At 37.7% G+C, this 22,399-nt stretch overlaps 1 protein-coding gene across 3 annotated transcripts in view; it reads right to left on the minus strand.

The window, feature by feature from the left end:
• The window catches only part of LOC121429663 (run domain Beclin-1-interacting and cysteine-rich domain-containing protein-like), a 53,754-nt gene extending 31,605 nt beyond the window's left edge, over positions 1-22,149 (minus strand). For all 3 annotated transcript variants that reach the window (XM_041626813.1, XM_041626812.1, XM_041626811.1), the window contains exons 1-6: positions 22,074-22,149; positions 19,843-20,019; positions 15,833-15,989; positions 15,174-15,387; positions 8,280-8,386; positions 5,890-7,054 (exon numbers count right to left, since the gene is read on the minus strand). In XM_041626813.1, coding sequence (XP_041482747.1) covers positions 5,890-7,054; positions 8,280-8,386; positions 15,174-15,387; positions 15,833-15,989; positions 19,843-19,892 — 1,693 coding nt within the window. In that variant the 5' untranslated portion in view covers positions 19,893-20,019; positions 22,074-22,149. The remainder of the gene's footprint in view (positions 1-5,889; positions 7,055-8,279; positions 8,387-15,173; positions 15,388-15,832; positions 15,990-19,842; positions 20,020-22,073) is intronic.
• Between the last annotated feature and the right edge of the window lie 250 nt (positions 22,150-22,399).

Here is a 22,399-nt window from a genome sequence, read left to right on the forward strand (position 1 = left end):
GGCTTGAGCCAAGTCAAACCCTTGACTGAATTCCATGTTGCATTGATGTTGGCAATCAGGGCAGCATTTCCCCTGGCAAGGCCACATGGGTGCTACTTACACTTCTGTAGCGGCCTCTACAGGAAAATACATGTACAGTGTACAGGATCTTGGAAATTGCAAGTACCATACAGACGGAATGAGGAACTGAGGGACTGTGTTCGCAAAGTAATATCCATTGGCTATCTACCACTGGTCCATATTCGGGGATCCTTTGAGTATTACATGGCAGATAGATTACTTCTAAAAAATATTGTGTATCACGATATGAAATATGTAATAGTGGATAATATAAGGTATACCAGACTGATCATAAATTGGAATGTATTTGTACATTGTAGGCCTACAGCATATGTATCACAACATTCAAGACTATATAGTACGCCGCCGACAGTTTATTGATGAGGCAGCAGACGTTATTCGCCAGGATCCAAAACTGACCATGAGGAGAGCTTAAGACATTATGCTCGACCTCGGCCACATTAATACAAGAGAAGTTCCATCTTTTACAGAGACGTAGTCAACTGCAGAGGGTACGTGCATTCCTATGTCCACCGATCCCAAGAAGGATTAGTGATATCCAAATTGAAGGAGTATGGGCTGAAAGTTGGAATGGGGAGAGACGGAAGGTGTACCTTAATAACCAGGAAGGCATTGTGGTCTTTGCTACAGATGAAGAGCTGATTGCACTACAAGAATTCCAGGTCCTATTCTTTGATGGGACATTCCGAACAACACCAAGACCATACGGGCATATAGTCTCCATCCATGGGCTCATTCAGAATACTGACTGGATCATCCTATTGTAGGCCTACACAACATTCCAGACTACATGAACATGTACGCCACTGACAGTTTATTGATGAGGCAGCAGACGTTTTTCGCCAGGATCCGACACTGACCATAAGGAGAGCTTATGACCTTATGCTCGACCTCGGCCATATTAATACAAGAGAAGTTCCATCTTTTACAGAGACGTAGTCAACTGCAGAGGGTACGTGCATCCCTATGTCCACCGATCCCAAGAAGGATTAGTGATATCCAAATTGAAGGAGTATGGGCTGAATGTTGGAATGGGGAGAGACAGAAGGTGTACCTTAATAACCAGGAAGGCATTGTGGTCTTTGCTACAGATGAGGAGCTGATTGCACTACAAGACTGAAAGGTTCTATTCTTTGATGGGACACTCTGAACAACTCCGAGACCATACAGGCAAATAGTTTCCATCCATGGACACTATCGGAATACTGACTGGATCATCCCATAAAATCAGTCATATTTTGCATCTTTGGCATGTCAGATATTAACTGTTAAGCCGCATATAACATAATAAATGTACTGTAATTATCTAAGGCATTTATAAGGCATTAATGTGGTAATGATATGTAATCAACTTGTAATCACACTCCACAAAACCAAAACAAACACATCCACACATACAAACTAAAAGCATTCTAGCACTTTTGTATACTTGATCATGATGACCATAATAAAAAAGTATTGAAAAGATAGTATGTTTGTGCTACATAATTTCTTTTTTTAATTGTTGTCTGTAATTGGTATGGCACTGTTAGAGGGTAAAACCCAAAGGCACTATGAGGTGATGCTGGAAGCACTCAAAGATGGTGTTTTGGCTGATTAATACTGATAGAAGGCTTGAGCCAAGTCAAACCCTTGACTGAATTCCATGTTGCATTGATGTTGGCAATCAGGGCAGCATTTCCCCTGGCAAGGCCACATGGTTGCTACTTCCACTTCTGTAGCAGCCTCTACGGGAAAATACATGTACAGGATCTTGGAAATTGCAAGTACCATACAGACGGAATGAGGAACTGAGGGACTGTGTTCGCAAAGTAATATCCATTGGCTATCTACCACTGGTCCATATTCGGGGATCCTTTGAGTATTACATGGCAGATAGATTACTTCTAAAAATATTGTGTATCACGATATGAAATATGTAATAGTGGATAATATAAGGTATACCAGACTGATCATAAATTGGAATGTATTTGTACATTGTAGGCCTACAGCATATGTATCATAAAATTCAAGACTATATAGTACGCCGCCGACAGTTTATTGATGAGGCAGCAGACGTTATTCGCCAGGATCCAAAACTGACCATGAGGAGAGCTTAAGACATTATGCTCAACCTCGGCCACATTAATACAAGAGAAGTTCCATCTTTTACAGAGATGTAGTCAACTGCAGAGGGTACGTGTATCCCTATGTCCACCGATCCCAAGAAGGATTAGTGATATCCAAATTGAAGGAGTATGGGCTGAAAGTTGGAATGGGGAGAGACGGAAGGTTAACCTTAATAACCAGGAAGGCATTGTGGTCTTTGCTACTGATGAAGCGCTGATTGCACTACAAGAATTCCAGGTCCTATTCTTTGATGGGACATTCCGAACAACACCAAGACCATACGGGCAAATAGTCTCCATCCATGGGCTTATTCAGAATACTGACTGGATCATCCTACATGTACAGTATTGTAGGCCTACAGCATACATGTATGTATCACAACATTCCAGACTACATGAACATGTACACCACTGACAGTTTATTGATGAGGCAGCAGACGTTTTTCGCCAGGATCCGACACTGACCATAAGGAGAGCTTATGACCTTATGCTCGACCTCGGCCATATCAATACAAGAGAAGTTCCATCTTTTACATAGACGTAGTCAACTGCAGAGGGTACGTGCATCCCTATGTCCACCGATCCCAAGAAGGATTAGTGATATCCAAATTGAAGGAGTATGGGCTGAAAGTTGGAATGGGGAGAGACGGAAGGTGTACCTTAATAACCAGGAAGGCATTGTGGTCTTTGCTACAGATGAAGAACTGACTGCATTAATTACAAGAGTGCGAGGTCCTATTCTTTGATGGGACATTCCGAAGAACACCAAGACCATACAGGCAAATAGTTTCCATCCATGGACACTATCGGAATACTGACTGGATCATCCCATTAGGTAAATCAGTCATATTTTGCATCGTTAGCATGTCAGATATTAACTGTTAAGCATAATGAATGTACTGTAATTATCTTAGGTATTTATAAGGTAAATGAATTGTAATATAAAACCTGTAATCACACTCCCCAAAACTACAACAAACAAACCCACACAAACTAAAAGCATGGTAGCATTTGTGTATACATGTACTTTGATCATAAACACCATATCAAAAATGTATTGAAATGATAGTATGTTTGTGCTATATAATTTTCTTAATTGTTGTCATAGACATGGCACTGTTAGAGGGTAAAACCCAAAGGCACAATGAGGTGATGCTGGAATCACTCAAAGAAGGTGTTCTGGCTGTTACTGGAGGAAGACTTGAGCCAAGTCAGAACCCTATACTGCTTTCGAGGCTGCATTGATTTTACAGCAAATCTTGATTAAATTTTAAGTGTTGGATTTTTCTCTTTTCATGCAAATCATCTTTATAGTACAGGTGGACTTGTCCTTTAACGCTACAAAAACATAACTGCAAGAACAGTGTCAGAATTCATAAATTTCAAGTTGTCTGAATTGATATGCTAGTGCCAGTGCAAACTCCATGGGAGCCGACGGCAATGCATTTTTTCATGTGTTTTGTCAAAATTCAAACCCGTTTTGAACAGATATTTTGTTTGTGCTGAAACCCTGTCAAAATGACATCTGAATGTAGATCTAATGCATACAGGGGCTAAGGGTGATGTAGGTTGGGTGCATGACGTGGCATGGGTAGGGGGCACGAGGGACAAGACATCCAGGTCATTCCAGGATGTTAAGAGTAGGGGGAGGCAAACTAAAAAAGAAAAGGGTTAAAGGTCATCACCATTAGGAACTTAACCTCCCTAAGATTACAAAGTCCCCCCCCCCAAAAAAAAAAAGGGGGTGGGGATGATTTCCTGCTTTTGCGTTCGTTCACAATGAAGAACATGCTTCAATATCAGATGCCCAATCAATCATTGTCTTGCAATATCTGTAATTCTCATAGTTTTAAAAGACCAACGACCTGCAGGTGTACCTGTGGTATTAAGATTTCCAAATCAGCATTCAACAGTCACTTCAGCATGAGGTCTTCTCCCCCACTCTCCCCCCTCTTTTTCTCTCTTTATTTCTCTTGTACTTGGTCTGTAACGCTTGCTTTTAACAATTGCTCACCCTTTCTTTCCCACATCACTCTCTTTCCTATTGGGCTTCACTATCTATATAAATTTGTTTCCTCTCTCTATTTTCTAAGGGTTCCTTTCACAAGGAAATGATTCATGACAATTGCTTTTATTTCTAAGTATATAAACACAATCATCATAATCATTGTAATTAGCATAATTAGCATACATACATATTTTGTAAACTGTGTCCTCTTTATAATGCTATCAATATGTGACAAATTTCATGTGATCAGTCCAACCCAAGGTCAAATCCCACATCTACAAAGTGAAACTTAGATGAAAAGTCTTGATACCTCACTCACTTGCATACTTAACCTCCATGATTTAGCTGCAAGCTACAGTACGGTAGTAGCCTTGTCACAACCGATCTACATGTCGTCAAGATCACCGAGTCCAAAATAGTTTAAAATTGCCCAAAAAGCGATTTCACACAAACAGTTCCAGCAATACCATTTTCTTTTACACAAAATTTGGCATGCTTGGAATGAACTACCAACAAACTTATTTCAGTTGATTATTTATATTGTACCGGTATGCTGCGGCACAGACAAGGCTCAGTGTCCAAAGAGAAAGATATACATGAATGAGACCCACGTGTACAGCTTCATGAACGAATGGAAAAGTTGTTTGGAAATGAAGAGATGAAATTCAATGGATGTGTAATATGAAGTCAAACTATAAAAGTCACTAATGGTTTCATTTTATCATGATTCTCCAGCACTTGATATTTCCTTGTTTCACTGCGCATGTTCTTAAAATGTAGTTTATATTTCTTTTGTAATGCCAAGATCTGTGTGCACTCTTTCCGCAACAAGACATGAATAGACAATATCACCACATGACTAGACATACATGTATGAGTCACTAAATGATTTTGATTAAAAGCACAACATGTCATATGGGATGGGATTTTCTCCTGACATTGTAACAGTGAGATTGAATTTTCAATTAATCTCAATGAAATTGTGTTGCATTTTGCAACGTCACCCTCCTCACCTGCCTAGTCTTTGCAATGTAGCCAAAAAGACTGGGACCCACTGAATGAAAGTATTACATAACTTTGCCATCTAATGGTAACTACCATGATAATGCTGATCAACAGTCAATCAAAATCAAGAATTCCATGCAAGTTATTGTACCATTGGATGACAAAGTTACCATAACAGTAACTTTTATGTAACAGATTGCTCTGAATAGGAAGGCTGTGCAATGTGTCAAGTTCTAGCCAAATATCTGACATTCATTGGTACTTGATAGTGATATGAGATCTGAAAATATTTGACAACAAATAAATTATTCATCTACTTCTGCATTTTTACAATCTTGTTCATCTAAAAAAATTATTGAGAATCTGCTTTGCATAAATTCTTAACATTCACTGAACTTGAATTGAATATGTATTATGAATTACATGTACATGTATGAATTATGGATTGTGAATAAGAATATAAATGAGAATATGAATATGCAATTTTATTTTCATTTGCATTTGAATTTGAATTCTAAGCTTAATGTGAAATTAAATTTCAATTTCAATCTGATTTTGAATTAGAATATAAATTTCAATTTCAATTTGAATTTGAATATGAAAATGAGCTTAAAATTTGAAACTGAATTTAAATTTTGATTTGAACTTACAATTTCAATTTGAAAAGAAGAGTAATTTTGTACTTACTAACATCTGATACTCGTCTTGCCGTAAGAGGTTCCGATGGAAGAGAAGACGAATAGATATCATCTTTTGACCTCTTTCCATTATAAACTTTTCTTTCTGGAACAAAGTCTCTCCTAGAGTCTTCAAACCCTCCTCCTCTCATGTTGGAGATTTGATCCGACATAGAGCGAGTGTGTCTCCGGTACTTGTGCTGAACTGGAGGTGGGGACGGTGTCGCCCCATCTAGGTCCTCACTGTTCCGCCGGTGGAGAGGCTTGGACTGGCGCCCTCTTCGTGCGACTTCACCCAGGAAACCAAACTGGTCTTCCTCCTCCTCGGAAAAGAGAAGTTGTTCGCTGCTGGAATGCAGAAGAGAATGGTGGCTTGAATTTAGCGAGCTTCCATTTTTGGTATCTTTAGTCCGATATCCTGGCTCTAGACTGTTGCCTGCACCGGATTCCGATGAAAGCAAAGTGGCGCTCTTGGAAGATGGGATTTCCTCCGTGGACGAGTCCAGGGTTCTGGCAAAATTTGAGGAAGAAGGTGAGTTGTCGTATGTGAACACTAATTTACTGTGGATGTCGTTGGTGTCACTGTGATCATCTAAATCTTCTGTATCTCCTGCATCTTCCCAATACATACCTCTGTCTCTCCCGGGACTCAGCGAAAGATCACTGTTCCCATTCTGCGCTAACCCACTAGAACCCTTTCGCTTGGCAGAGAACCGATTATCATTCTCGTCAAATTTTCTCCTTGACACAGACGTCTTCAGGAGGGCAGTATCACTCTCCACACGAAGAAGACCATGCGGTCTTTGGAAACTCTCCCTCGTGATCGGAATCGCAGGACGATTCAAAAGCGGATCCGTTGCAAACGCTTCAGTTCTGTTGCCCGTTGCAACACGTACAACACCGGACCCTTCAGAGGGGTATCCTTCTAATAATGCTTTCAATGCCTCTTTGGCCGAATTCCTGCGATCGTCGCGACTCTGTCCAAAGGCATGGTCTTCCGATGTCCCGAGGACCGATTCAGTCTTCGGGGAGGCAAAGAGGAGAGAGTCGGAAGCATGGTGATGATCCTTAGGCTTTGGTGTGATATCCTGCTCTAATGACATACTGGGAGTTCTGGACAGCCTTGGACTTCCCTGTGAAACTACAGAACCTCGAGAGGAAGGACACTTTTGAAGCTGGAAGAAAGAATTTGAAGAATAAAAAAGGTTTAAAAGAGATGAAAACACAACCAGGAAATAAAATTCCATGGGATATTTTCTATTATGTGAATGATATAATTCTTTCACAATTAATTTATAGCAGCTTAGCCTTGAGATATCTTGTTTCAGATGTAAATTTAGTAACAGCAAGTACATGAAGATTTGAAATAGAATTCCACACTAATTTGAAGCAATTTGTGTTTAATTTTGGGTCTTTCAATCTAGAGTCACCTGATACATTAACCAATATTACTGGCAAATGTCATTTTCCTTAAGACTGCATAATACTGACTTTGGGTGGTCTTTTAATAACCTCACCCAAAACGCAAAGTTTGATCAGCATACCTTATAGGATTCACAAGAACACATCATGGTATTTGGTGCTAGGTCAGGTACTTGCCAATTTGGGGTTGACCTGAGCCAGGAGAAGGACATCGTTCTGCTCTACAACTTGTAACAGGATGTCTAAGGGCCCTAAGTAAGGCCCCTCAGCAAGTTTTGAGCAGCAGAACTTATATGACAGACACATACTCAACATGGTGTTTGGTGTTAGGTCAGTTACTTACAAAGTTAGGATTGACCTGAGCCAGAAGATGGGCATTGTTCTGCTCTACAGCTTATAACAGGATGTCTAAGAGCCCTAAGTAAGGCCCCTGAGCAAGTTTTGAGCAGCATAACTCATATGACAGACAAGTGCACAGCATGACGTTTGGTGCTAGGTCAGTTACTTACCAAGTTAGGATTCACTTGAGCCAGGAGAAGGCCACTGTTCTGCTCTACAGCTTGTAACAGGATGTCTAAGGGCCCTAAGTAAGGCCCCTCAGCAAGTTTTGAGCAGCAGAACTTATATGACAGACAAGTACTCAACATAATATTTGGTGTTAGGTCAGTTACTTACCAAGTTGGGATTGACCTGAGCCAGAAGAAGGACATTGTTCTGCTATACAGCTTGTAGCAGGACATCTAAGGACCCTGCGTAAGGCCCCGAAGCAAGTTTTGAGCTGCATACCTCATATGATACACAAGCCTGCAGTATGGTGTTAGTTTGGGGGTAGATTGGGTTAATACTAGACCTGAGCCAGGAGACAGAATTCTTTGCTCTACAGCAATATGTCTAGGGCCTGTTAGTAAGGCCCCTAAGCATAACTTGTATGATAGACCAGTACACCGCATGGTGTTTGGTGTTAGGTCAGTTACTTACCAAGTTAGGATTGACCTGAGCCAGGAGACGGGCATTGTTCTGCTCTACAGCTTGTAGCAGGATGTCTAAGGCCGATGAATGTGCTGTGCTGCACAGGAAGGCATCATCTGAATAGTGAGAGAAGAATAGCAAACAAAATATACACTTGTTTATGCACTATTTAAAGAAGGGATTGAAAATGCCAGTGGCGTAGTGGTTTTTACCCTCGCCTTGTAATTAGAGGGTTGTGTGTTCCAATCTCACCCCAGTCTAGTATCCTTTGCCTTTGAAACACCTTCCAAGTGACCAAATTTTGCTGAAAGAGTTGTTATCAAACGCATCTTTAAAAAATCAAATACAAATTTCTAGATTTGCGACCAATCAGACAAGTGCATTAGAGACACGCATGTACTTTATCAGCAGCAGGCTAGAAATATTCTTCTGAAATCTTACCTATTTATAATCTGTACCTGGAAAGTAGATCAATGTACATGTACACCTGAAGTCCTGACATGTACGTGTATGGCAAAATCTCACACAATACCTGCAACTATTAATTGTACTACAGAGACACTACATAAACTGTTCATATATCACTCGTTAACAATTATCTTGATCACTGCTCTTTGGTACATGCAAGATTTATCAGTACTGAAATATTAAAAGGTATTAGCAATGTGAAACTGATTCCTAGAAAGCATACACTGTACATGTAATTACTTAGAGTACTTTTAAAGTGATCAAGGGAAAGTGTCATCGGTTAGTATGGGCAAATAAAACTTTGAGTGAAAGATTACTTGTCATCATTGATTAAAGTTGTTTGTTTAAATTCTTATACAATCTGTTTGTATAGTACACTGTACACAAAATCCCTTAGATGTGATTGGTCGAGGAGCATTAGTCTCTGATCATTACCACTGACATACATTGTAACAACATGTACATCATGTCTAGAGTAAAGACTAGATGCCAAACTCTCTGTCATTGTCACATCTCCAAGAGTGTATCTAGTCTCCGTATTTCAGACTCTGCACTATGTTAATTGCAAAATAAGCCAAAGGTCTGTGCTTGCAGACTACATTGTAACCGGAATGACAATGCTACAAACTCTATCTAATGGAACCAAGGTACCCTTACTTCACGCTTTACAGCTGGACACTAGTCTGCTGTGCAAATCTTTCACTTGAGTAAAGGGTCTGAATGTGCAGCTTACTCATGCCTTGTGTACTGAAGGCCCTCTCGCTCTCTGAATTGAAACAGCATGTTTTGTATATTGTGCTACAGTTTGCATGGAGACACACTTGCTGATCAAAGTTTCAATCAGGGTCTGAGCCGGCAGACTAGCTGGACACATGTGGCTTATTAGGCTTGGTGCTTACATGTAGCACACTAGTCTGCAGGCACAGACCCTAATTGAAACTTTAAACAAGTGGGTCTTCAGGCAAAGACTAGCACAAACTTGCTGTTTCAGGCATTCAGTACACAAGACATCTTAGGCTTGATTTTATAATTCATCATTTCCTGATGAAGCCCTACTTTGAGCTAAAATTATATTTATTTTCCCTCATCTTTAAAAATTGAATTTTATGCAAAAAAAAATATGGATAGTTGAATATCTTTGCTGTGTACATAATGTAACAACTCTTTCTATTTTTCTCATAAAAAATATAAATTTTCTTGTAAATGGATGTATCATGTACGTGTAACTATTAAAGAAGAACAAAAAAAATAATCATCCATCACAATTAGTGTTCCTTTTTAATGTTTTGTTTTTAATCGATTTCAGTATTTCAGGTAAAAATAATAAATAATTGTAAGCAGGTCTCATTGTAAAACAAACATACTGGCATGCAAGAACATCACAAACAAACCTAGTAACTAGTCTGCTGGGCAAACCCTTCACTCGAGTAAAGGGTCTGAATTGCAGCCTACTCATGCCTTGTGTACCTCAATTGAAACAGCAGTTTTGTATGTGCTAGTCTTTGCATGTTGACACACTTGTTGATCTAAGTTTTAATCAGGGTCTGTGCCTGGAGACTACCTAGTAACCTACAACAAAATCACTTCTTGTCAAAAAGAATCGTAATGTAAAATTGAACAGCCATATGATACTGTATTAGGAAATTGCACTAACTCTATGGACTGTGAATAAAGTACGATATCTTCGATGAATTTGTCAAGGATATCGTAAATATTAATTCAGATGTGGATAGGCACGAGAATATAAAGATCAAAGGCTTCTTTCATGTCTTCCTATGATGAGGTCATTTCCTTCCAGTATAGAGATCAATGGCAGGAAATACCAGAATAGACACTCAATATTTCCTCTATTGAAATTGCATAGTACATGTATATAAACAATGGACATAATGTACGTACCACTTCACTTTCACTGTCTTTCAAGGACATAATGGTTTCATATCACTGTAGTATATAAGGGAAAGGGGGTGTGGTTCTAGGGGTGATAAATGTACATGTATGTTTGTGAAGATAGGTTTAGATCTAGAAATATTGGTCACTTCAGCTTTTCAAGCATTCCTTTTTATTCCAATATATACATGTATTTACTGTAAATTACATATCACATATGTGCATTGATGATAAATATGATAGTCAAAAATTGATATATATTTTTTATATATTTTTTTAAAGAATTCATAGGGAAAGAATAAAAATCAAAATCTTCAGTCCATTGAAAACGACACATGTTCCTTGAATACTTTGAATCCAGACATCAATCCAAATTCTTGCTTTAAATGTATATTGTGCACTAAACAGCAGACTAGCAGGAAATGTACATGTACATCGTTCGTGTTTACTTATAACAAGTTTAGTGAATGCTACCTTCCTTACAATTTTTATTGGGCAGCGATGCAAATTACGCAAATACACTGCGCTGAGGTGTAAAATTGATAATTTCCTGTAACAAGTAATCCAATAACACCTAACCTCAAAACATGTATCCATTTTAATTGAACTTAATTCTGGGGTCATGGTTTGGTATATAAGTTCTATACTGTACTGTGCAGTCATACAGAATGTACATGTACGTACATGTAAATGACAGGCATATGGCCATGCCACCAATACAACAACTAATCCATCATATACAGAGTACAGACCTCCATAATGTATAAATAAAACGAAATAAATAAATAAATATAAATATAAATAAATAAATAACTATCTGTATTTTCAGACTTAAAGATTTTAAATTATGTATGGTTGGAATATATATTAGTGGTGACCAGTCCTACATCTACATGTATTAATTTCAAATTCTTCAATTCATAACTTTGTATGTACACTGCATCATACCAATCTTATTTCCAGGGGGTCCGGGCTGAAAATATATATATCTATACTTGTAGAGTAGAATTCACTGAGCAAAATGCTGAAACTTTCATCAAAATCGGATAACAAATAATAAAGTTAATGAAGTTCAAAGTTAAGCAATATTTTGTAAAAACAGTCGTCATGAATATTCATTAGGTGGGCTGATGATGTCACATCTCCACTTTCCGTTTTGTTATGTTATTACATAAAATCATATTTTTTTCATTATTTCATACTTGTGTGAATAATTTGTCTCCCTTATAATGAGATAAGTTGCAGCAATACATATCTAATGCACTATTCAGTTGTCAATCCAATTTTTCTTGTTCTTGGAGGAACAAATTTGAATAAACCTAATTACATATAATAAAATACAAAAGAACAAGTGGAGATGTGACATCATCAGCACATCTAATGAATATTCATGACAACTGTTTTCACAAAATATTGCTTAACTTTAAAATTCAATAACTTTGTTATTTGTTATCCGATTTTGATGAAATTTTATGTTTATCATCAATTCAACCTACATGTAGATTTATCATTACATAACCGACATAAGTCTTTTCCTACTATTGTGTGGCTGGCGAAGGGGGGAGGGGGGTATGGCTGACATACGCTAGTGGCTACAGCGCATGTAAAGATGATCCAAAGGTCAAGCCAACTGCACTTTGGTAATGATAGTGTGAATGGCATATGGATAAACAAAAGGCCTACAAAATTCTAGAATAGGGACTAGTATGGACATAATGGCAGAGTCATATTTTCTTTTTATATTGTGCTCCAAGTTCAATTATATTTTTTCAATGGACCATCCTACATGATTACTGTACCATGATATCTTGTGTACACTTTGTACCACTTAAAACAATCTACATGTAATCTACCTTAAGTACTGGTGGATTAAAGTTTGTAATGTAACAAGTGGAATGCCTCTGGCCGTCTCACCTGCATCACGCGGTTCAATATAGCAGCAGTGCTGACTTTGAATACTACTCTAACTCGCACAAGATGTTCAGTGATACATGGTTACTCTTACATGTATGTCCACTTTTTATGAACTAGACCAACAAACTTACAGAGATATGATGGTTATTTAACAAAAAAACCCAACATTGCCAAAGTTCATTGACCTTACATGACCTTTGACCTTGATCATGTGACCTGAAACTCGAACAGGATGTTCAGTGATACTTGATTACTCTTATGTACAAATTTCATGAATCAGATCCATAAACTTTCAAAGTTATGATGGTAATTCAACAGATAACCCAAATCGCCAAAGTTCATTGACCTTTAACCTTGGTCATGTGACCTGAAATGCGCACAGGATGTTCAGTGATACTTGATTACTCTAATGTCCAAGTTTAATGAACTAGACCAATAAACTTTCAAAGTTATGATGGTAATTCAACAGATACTCCGATTCGGCCAAAGTTCATTGACCCTAAATGACCTTTGACCTTAATCATGAGACCTGAAACTTGCACAAAATTTTCAGTGATGCTTGATTACTATTATGTCTAAGTTTCATGAATCAGATCCATAAACTTTCAAAGTTATGATGGTAATTCAACAGATACACCCAATTCGGCCAAAGTTCATTGACCTTTGACCTTGGTCATGTGACCTGAAATGCGCACAGGATGTTCAGTGATACTTGATTACTCTAATGTCCAAGTTTAATGAACTAGACCAATAAACTTTCAAAGTTATGATGGTAATTCAACAGATACTCCGATTCGGCCAAAGTTCATTGACCCTAAATGACCTTTGACCTTAATCATGAGACCTGAAACTTGCACAAAATTTTCAGTGATGCTTGATTACTATTATGTCTAAGTTTCATGAATCAGATCCATAAACTTTCAAAGTTATGATGGGAATTCAACAGATATCCCCAATTCGGCCAAAGTTCATTGACCCTAAATGACCTTGGTCATGTGACGTGAAACTCATGTAGGATGTTCAGTGAAACTTGATTAACCTTATGTCCAAGTTTCATGAACTAGGTTCATATATTTTCTAAGTTATGATGACATTTCAAAAACTTAACCTCAGGTTAAGATTTCGATGTTGATTCCTCCAACATGGTCTAAGTTCATTGACCCTAAATGACCTTTGACCTTGGTCATGTGACATGAAACTCTAATAGGATGTTCAGTAATACTTGATTAACCTTATGGCCAAGTTTTATTAACTAGGTCCATATACTTTCTAAGTTATGACGTCATTTCAAAAACTTAACCTCAGGTTAAGATTTGATGTTGACGCCGCCGCCGTCGGAAAAGCGGCGCCTATAGTCTCACTTTGCTTCGCAGGTGAGACAAAAATGGCATGCCGTTAAAACAGAATTGTGCCCCCCCCCTTTGAAAGTGAAGACCTTTTTTTTTGCTTGTCAATTTTTTGGTGGACGAAATATCCTTTTTTCTTAATTTTTCCTAGGAAAAATGTGCCCCCCCTCCCCTTTGGAAAATCCTGCAAAAACATTAATCAAAGAACAAGCAAAATGTGCTAATTACCTTAATAATTTAGAGTTTTTGATCAATTACAACCCAATCCACCCTATAAAAAGGGGGAACAGAAAAAAGCATTACTTAAAGAATCAATGAAAGTGCAATTACCATAATCAATTTTCCTGTTTAAACAATTACAACTTGGGAATGTACAGTACATGCACATGTACGTTTATTATAGATAGTACCTTTCAGAGTGTGTTGCCTCCAGACAAACTTACAATAATTCATTCACACATTAATGGTAGGACACATCAAAAGTGGTCTTTGACCATCCATTTCCGGTAAGCATGCATTGTTTCAGTTTAGTGTGTGTACACTCAAAGGTGGACTTTATCCCCTTTGTTCAATATCACGATTAGTATGACGAATCTGCACAGACAGAATCGTGATCTTTATTTTTAATACACAGTGTTACATTGATGGACAGGTGGTACTTAAAAACAGCATTGGGACTCGGGACTGCTTTCCAATTTATACTGAATAACTTTGTGACGGTTGGACTTTGTCACTTTGTGCCATTCACATGATCCTTCACAAATCTTTTGCCTGCGCCATGAAAAATGCACTTCAACAAAATGAAACTTGGTGGTTTAAGTACACTGCACGTAATTACATGTAGGCAGCTACGTGCAAGTTCCAGAAAGTCGTTCTTCCCTAGAAATCTAGGAACAATATCATATGGGCAAAGGGCATTTTGATATGAACTCCCTAATCAATGGAACAAAATCTTGATAATATTAAAGAATGTTCGTCACTTGATCCATTCAAGTCAATGTTATAAAGTCGTACCTTTTTCAAAGATAAATTCAATTCTCTTCATGAATGATGCATTTTAGGTAGTTGTCTAAAATTTGTATTTTTATATAAATGTAGTTTCAATATGACGGCTTTCTCTTTTTGTGTGTGTGTATCTTTCTCATTCCACCATTTTAGAGCACTAAGATACTAGATTATAATTTGCGCTATGTTATTAATAATATTCTGAACAAAAAATATATATAGCATTGTCCAGTACTATGAAAACACATACTTTACATTTTATATGCATCCACATACTAACCTGAGTAGAATTCCCTGAGGTGACTGGTTTCTGAGACTAACATCCTGAGCTGGAAACTGAGAGTATGGTTCTCAAGACTATCCTGTAACCATAGCAACCCCTTGATGCGACCCTCCTGCTCTGCCCGTCGGCTGAGCTGGTCTATAGAGGGGGCCAGCACTGGTTGGATACGGCGCAGTCCAAAGACAAAATTCCAGTAGTCTTGTGCAGGGCACTACGATAAAAAAAAAGGAGACAAAAAATATTTAAATCTGTGTACATGTATGTGTCAGTATGTTTCCAAGGAAATATTTCATGTGCGTGTAGTTTTTTTATCATTTGTATCTAGTCACTAATTGATTATTAATTTACCCATTCTTTTATTCATCAATCTATCCATTTGCTAATTCATCCAAACATTCAGTCATTTTTTGTTGGTTTTCCATTCTATCGTTCACAGGTTCAATAACTAGACAGTAGTAGATGCAAAAGAGGGAGAACAAATAGAAAATAAAATAGAGGAGGGAAAAGGAGAAGAGATGAGAAAGGATTGAAGATAAGAAATAGGAGGAAGAGAAATGAAAGTAGGAATAGATGGATGAAACATAGGAATGAGAACAAAAGGATCACAAGGATAAGAATAAAAAGAAGGGAAAAAAAAGCATAAACAATGGACTTACAGCATCATTTTTAAGGCCATGTTTTAATATCACATCAAGTTGGTTGGCCAGTCGATTGAGGCCACCATACATCGACCACACATTGGAGGCATTGGCAGCAAGCAGACTTTCTACAGTGGCTTTTAACTTCCACAACAATCCATAATGCTCATGGTATCTGAAAAGTACAAATGAAAACTTGAATGAGTGCATACACTGATTATCAAAGAAACTGTTGAAATGAAATTAAATCCTGGCTATGATTTCCCAATCCTGTATTTGAGTATAATAGGAATCCTGTTTGAAATTAAAGCAGTCATGGGATCAACAATTGTAGCTCTTCTTCAAATGTGGAGCGTTGTGGCCCAGTGGATTACTCTTCGGACTTTGAAACAGAGGGTCGTGAGTTCGAATCCCAGTCATGGCGCAATTTCCTTCAGCAAGAAATTCATCCACATTGTGCTGCACTCGACCCAGGTGAGGTAAATGGGTACCTGGCAGGAATTTATTCCTTGAAATGCCATCGCGATGTAAAAGGCTGCGAGGCTAAAGCCAGGGTAATAATATCCAATTACGCGCATAGGGACGCAGTTGGCAGTGATATGCACTATATAAGCATGTTGGTATTATTATTATTCTTTGATTTTACACGATTCACGCCAGAAGAAATCTCTGCCAGCAAATATGACGCTTTTTATATCTGTACACGAGTCTCATAAAGACTTTCAGAGTACTGAGTGATCAGAAAAATGGGGCAAAGGGGAAATAAGAAATAAAGATACCCAACTTGCATAATATCCAAGTCCTTTGGAAGCGCATATGAGGTTATGACATAATGTGATATGCGCTATACAAAAACTGCATTATTATTATTATTATCATTATTAAATCAATTTTATCTTTTAACAAGAGAAATATAAAATCACTGATAATGCATTTCATTACACTTGTCTGTTTGAGTATAAGCGACTGTATACAAACCACTCTGCAGTGTGGTGATCTTCAACTACCAGGTATGAAGGGAAGAAGAAGAAGAAAGAATTTAATATCTTTCACTGTACATTGCATCTGGATTTGAATGAAGCCCTGATAACACCTGCGTGTTCTGAGATTATCATGCATAAATGCAGTGGGAACTTGAAGATAAATGCAAATGACCAAGAGCGTTCCAGCCTTTTGATGCAAAGTCTTAGAGCATATATTACGCAAGGCTCGACATTAGCACTGGCCCGGGGCCACCAAAAATTCATCTCGGGCAACCATTATTGAAAAAATGTTAAGTTTTGGTGGCCCGAATTGGGCAACCAATAATTTTCAAAGTAGCGCAATTTTTCTCCCGATTTTGCATGCATTTATCAACTTTCTACAGTTCAAATTGCAAGTCAATTCGTCATGCGCCTTTTTTGTTAATCTACACACAAATACACACACACAAAGATGGCATAGTCATGACAGTATGTAGGCTGTCTGGCTGAGCTTTGCATGCGTGAAACCACTGCAGCTGGCTGTGCGCTAGCAGACTATTCAGACTCAGGGAGCTGCGATGCGAAATGTTAAGGCTAAGAAATCTTCCCCAGAACTTTGAAAATCTACGTCAAAGTCACATTTTACACCAATGAAATGCCCTTCTACAGTCCATATTACTGAAACCTGATAATTTGCAAGCATTAAAAGGAGGAATTATGACCTCTCTTTTGACTCAAAAAGACCGATTTCCAAATGCATTAATACACATAGGTGAGTACATCACAGTCCCACATGTGCATTTGTATGTATGTTGATATTTGGTTTATTTTCGAAGCTGTCTTGAATAGACAGCTTCTTTCTTTCTTGTTTATAAATGACTTCTTAAACCACTCCTAAGGAAGTAAATACTTTGGGAAGGCATTTCATTGATATGAAATGTGATTTTTTTTCCATCATTTTGTCAAATATAGGGAAGGAATTTTCTCACTGTTTTTTCCAGATAACTTTTGCCGTTTTCTTATTTTTTCTGTCATTTTTTTTACAGTGATTAAACCATTTATACCCCTTCCCATTGAATATGCCTGATTAAAGAACATGTTTCTACTGAATAATAATAATTTTCCCCATTTTTTCTGATAATTTTGTCTTATTCATTTTTCTTACATTTTCTTTTGTTTTTTCTCAATTTTTTTATTTGTCTTATTTCACTTATTCATTTTCACAATTTTTGTTTCTTTTTTCAATATACTATTCTAAAAATTATTTTTGTTTATTTCCCCCTTTTATACATTGTTCTAATTCTGCAGCATATTTTCTGTGATTTTCTCCTGCTATGATATGCTGGAAAATAAACTGGATTTGGGGCCTGCATAATCTAGGTTTTACGATCAATAAGGAAGAAAGGAAAAATCATTGTTTTGTAAACTAAATCAATCTGAGTTTGCTATATGCACTATTTATTTACTTTACCATTATGAGTGTGTGTCTATACAGAGATTAAAAGTCCACACAACCTGGGAACAATACAATTCTTTTATTCTCTTTCAATCATTTCATGTTCACAATGATAGAACAATTTATATATTACCACAAAATAAGCAAAGTAAAATAACAGCAAGCACGATTTACATACAAGATGTACAAAGAATAGTGGTACATGGTAGTGACTGCAGAATATTTCAGTTTGTTTTATTCATTTTTAATTAATGTTTTTCTTTATATTTTTCGGGCCACCAAACTTTACTAATGGGCCACCAAAAAAAATTATTTGAAGGTTTTGGTGGCCCGAACGGGCCACCACCAAAAAAAGTTAATGTGGAGCCTTGTAATACGAACCAAGGCCTTGTTCATGCTTCCACTTTTCAGGCCAGAATCAGCCTTTTCAAATGCGATTAGTCCAAAACACTGTTGCGTCCATGCTTACTTTCATTTAAACGCCGTTTCAAAATGTTTCGTAAACTTACAAAAAGGTGTGTTTGTAAACGTTGTTTGACCAGAATCAGGCTTTCTGGGGAAGTATAAACAGAACCATGATCGTTAACGTGTTAAAATGACGTCATGCTTCCGGTGAGATGAAAATCCGCGGGCAAATACAGTCGCATTGCTCCATGGTCGCATGTTACCTCCACGGAATTACATGTACCACTCATCTCCCTTGTTTTACATGTGTAGTACTATTACTAGTATTACTCTTCCAATTTGTCATCACGATGAATGTTGAGGGATTTACACCAAAAAAAACCTGGAACATGAGTTATATTGAGGAGACATTGCCAGATGCCCCAGAAGCACAAACAAATAGATATTTTATTATTTTGTAAACTTAATATTCTTTATTTTTTCTTACTATTATCCTCATCATGGTGCAAATTATATGGCTATATCAAGAAGCTCCATGCAATGACTAAAATATCAGAAATTGTTTGATGTTTATATAACAGTCGACGTACCTTCCCCATAACAACTCTCGGAAAAAAAACTTTCGAAAAAGGGCGCGCCAAATTTGACCTCGCTTTTCTGCTCAACTAAAATTACGATGCGAAGCCAGCTGGAGATCATGATTTCGCCTCAGAAAAGTAAAGCATAAACAGCACTCCCAGAACCACGTTTAAGTTCGGCGTTTTGAATCGACGTTTGAAAACGCTGATTCTGTCCTCGCAATGGAAGCATAAACACATCCCAATAGCACCATCTCGAGTCCTCAACTACTCATTCCTCGCCAGTGTCCTGACCTGTAATACTAGTGTAGTCTAGTAATACAGACCCTCTTGAATAACATGCTAATTAACTACTCAATATACATGTATTTATACCACAATAATCATGTTACCAAGTAGCAAAACAATTACTTTTCTTCTCAAAACATTTTAGTTTCTCTATACAAAATACAATTATAGGCCAATTTATTCTCTGTGGTATTAGTACATATCTGAAAACAGACTATGTATTTATAACACACAGTCAATCAGAGAGATCACACGCATTCACTCCCCCTTTAAAGGAATTGATTCGTTTTTTGTTGAAATATATGTATAGTTTGATGACTAAACGTGAGAAATCTGTACCTGGTGTCCTTGGTGGTATCATTAAGAGCATCAGGGCGCAACGTAGACATCACCGCAGTCGCTTCTTCGGTCCCTTCATCACTCAAAGATTTCACTTGACGCGGTATGGTCTGGGTTTGTTTGTCTCTGACTTTACTTTTACAGTATGTTGAAGTTTGAGTTCATCACCAATGTGATCTGAAACAAAGTTCATACATGTAGTTCATTTATTTTTTTCTTTCACAAAAACATTCATACATGGTAGTTACAAAACAAATGATAAGAACATAAATAGCAAGATAAAAATAGATTGTCAGCGCTAAACATACAGTACATGTACATTGTGGTTGTTACACAAATCATATCACTTACATTACAGAGTAGGATTGCGGGGACAAAAGTTACACAAAATTTCACACTTGGAAAGAAAAAGGAGACCTTAAAAAAGCTAGGCTTGTCAAGACAAGGTCCCCAATAAGGATACGATAAGTGTATATTTCACATACTTTGAATAAGACTACATGTACATGTACACATCTATAAAATCTACATAATGGAAAGAAAAGGAAAGAAGGAAATACAGAGAGAAATTAGCAAAAGAAGTGAGCTAACTGCAAAAATAAAAATAAAAACATGATTCCTCAATCCTCAGGTTACATATTGACGACCAATTGAACTGAACATATCACTTCACAGCCAGTCATAATTCTTTGACTCACTAAATACTGGTATTATTGAGTCAAAGTATTGTGACTGGTAGTGTAAATTAGTCTGCAGGCACAGACCCTGATTGGAACTTTGATCAACAAGTGTGCCTCCACGCAAAGACTAGCAGATACAAAACTTGCTGACAGACTTCAGTACATAAGGCATGAGTAGGCTGCACATTCAGACCCTGAACTCGAGTGGAGGGTTTGCCCAGCAGACTAGTGTGCACGTACTTGTAGAATGATCAGGGGCAAAATACACGGTAGGAGAGTTTCTGGATTGGTTTAAAATTACAAACCTTGTTTGGTGATCCCTAGCATATGGTTGAGAAAGAAAAGCTCCATCCCAATGCATTTTTTATTCAAAATGCCTCTTCCAAACTAATTTCTTTTTGCCACCTTGGCATGGCTTGGATGTAGCTTTCATAAGGTATAGCAGTGTGTCTAAATTTTGCATTTGTACTTTGCAGATGGTAATTTACACATTAACAAATCATACACATCTTTAAAATCTGACATTATACATTTTTAAAATCTGACATCTGACATTATCACCATAAAAAGCAACATAAAATCAACCTATAATTTCTTTAAGGATGAGATCAGTATTCATAAATATTTACAAAATATTGGCAAATTAGTCAGTTTGTACGTGCCCCCCCCCCTCCCCTAGCCAAAATCAGATCTTTGCAATAAGAATCAGGACATCATCTCTTTGCAAGCGGTAACAGCAGGTATCATATCTTTCATAGTGGTTTAATGTAAAAATCATTTCACTGAAGACCACCTCAATAATCTATGTTTGAAGGGTATGAAATATGGACACCCGAAATCAACATTACCACAGGGAAAAGTAATAATGCGACTGTTGCAACATAAATTGATACGCAGCCGTATTCCGTTGGCGATGCCGAGTGGTCCAAATCTCGGCGCTAATATTTTTGCACCAGCCAAGCAAATTTCCACACCCAATGTTGTAAACAAATGTAATAGTATTATAGCATGTCCCTCAATCTTATTTCAAGGTCAATACACCTACTGCTTTACCGAATATGCAAATATTGGGAACAGCGGCAGCTGTATTTCGATCTCGACGACATCGTCATCGTATGAATCCTCACTCAGTCAACATCATCGCTGTGCTGTTCGCAATAAATTATTTGGAAGAGCTGAGGGTATATTGACTACTGACCTGTTTACTGACCTCGAAATGTGACTGAGAGACTTGCCATGACATTTGTGAATAATTTCTGGTGGGGAAAATCGGGAAATTCGCTCGAAGTCGGCCGGTGCAAAACTGCATTAGCAGCGCAATAGCACCCAAATCTCTACCCTCCTCTCGCCATGCTCGCCTTCACTTCCCCCTTCGACACCGGGTGCAGCGACGCGACAGGCCAGGTTGGCGACGCAGCCCGATGTCGATGATCGCTCGCGTTCAATCTCGAATTTCTCATCACAACTCATCTCCCATCTTCTTTTTTCTGAAACAAAAGAGACTTAAAGACTGTTGTCATCTTATACTTCATTAAAATACTTATTACATACCCGAAAAGGAGGATAACATTCCCGTGTTTTCAAGTTCCGGTTCACTGCACTGGGTATACATGATACATGCGCTGATTCATGTGAAAAAACGCCTACAAAATTGTGACATTTCAAGATAGATGGCGCTCTATTCGCATATTGATATTGATATTAATATTGATAACTCTGGGTATTCGTAAAGTTGACTGTCTCAATCAGTTGAGCCTTTTCACTTCGATCTTTATTAAATACCCCCCCCCTTTCTTTTCTTCTTCTTCTTTTCTTCTTCTTCTTCTACTTCTTCTTCTTTTTCTTCTTCTTCTTTTTCTTCTTCTTCTTCTTCTTCT

Source organism: Lytechinus variegatus, chromosome 16 (assembly GCF_018143015.1).
Source record: "Lytechinus variegatus isolate NC3 chromosome 16, Lvar_3.0, whole genome shotgun sequence".
Taxonomy (NCBI): Eukaryota; Metazoa; Echinodermata; class Echinoidea; order Temnopleuroida; family Toxopneustidae; genus Lytechinus; species Lytechinus variegatus.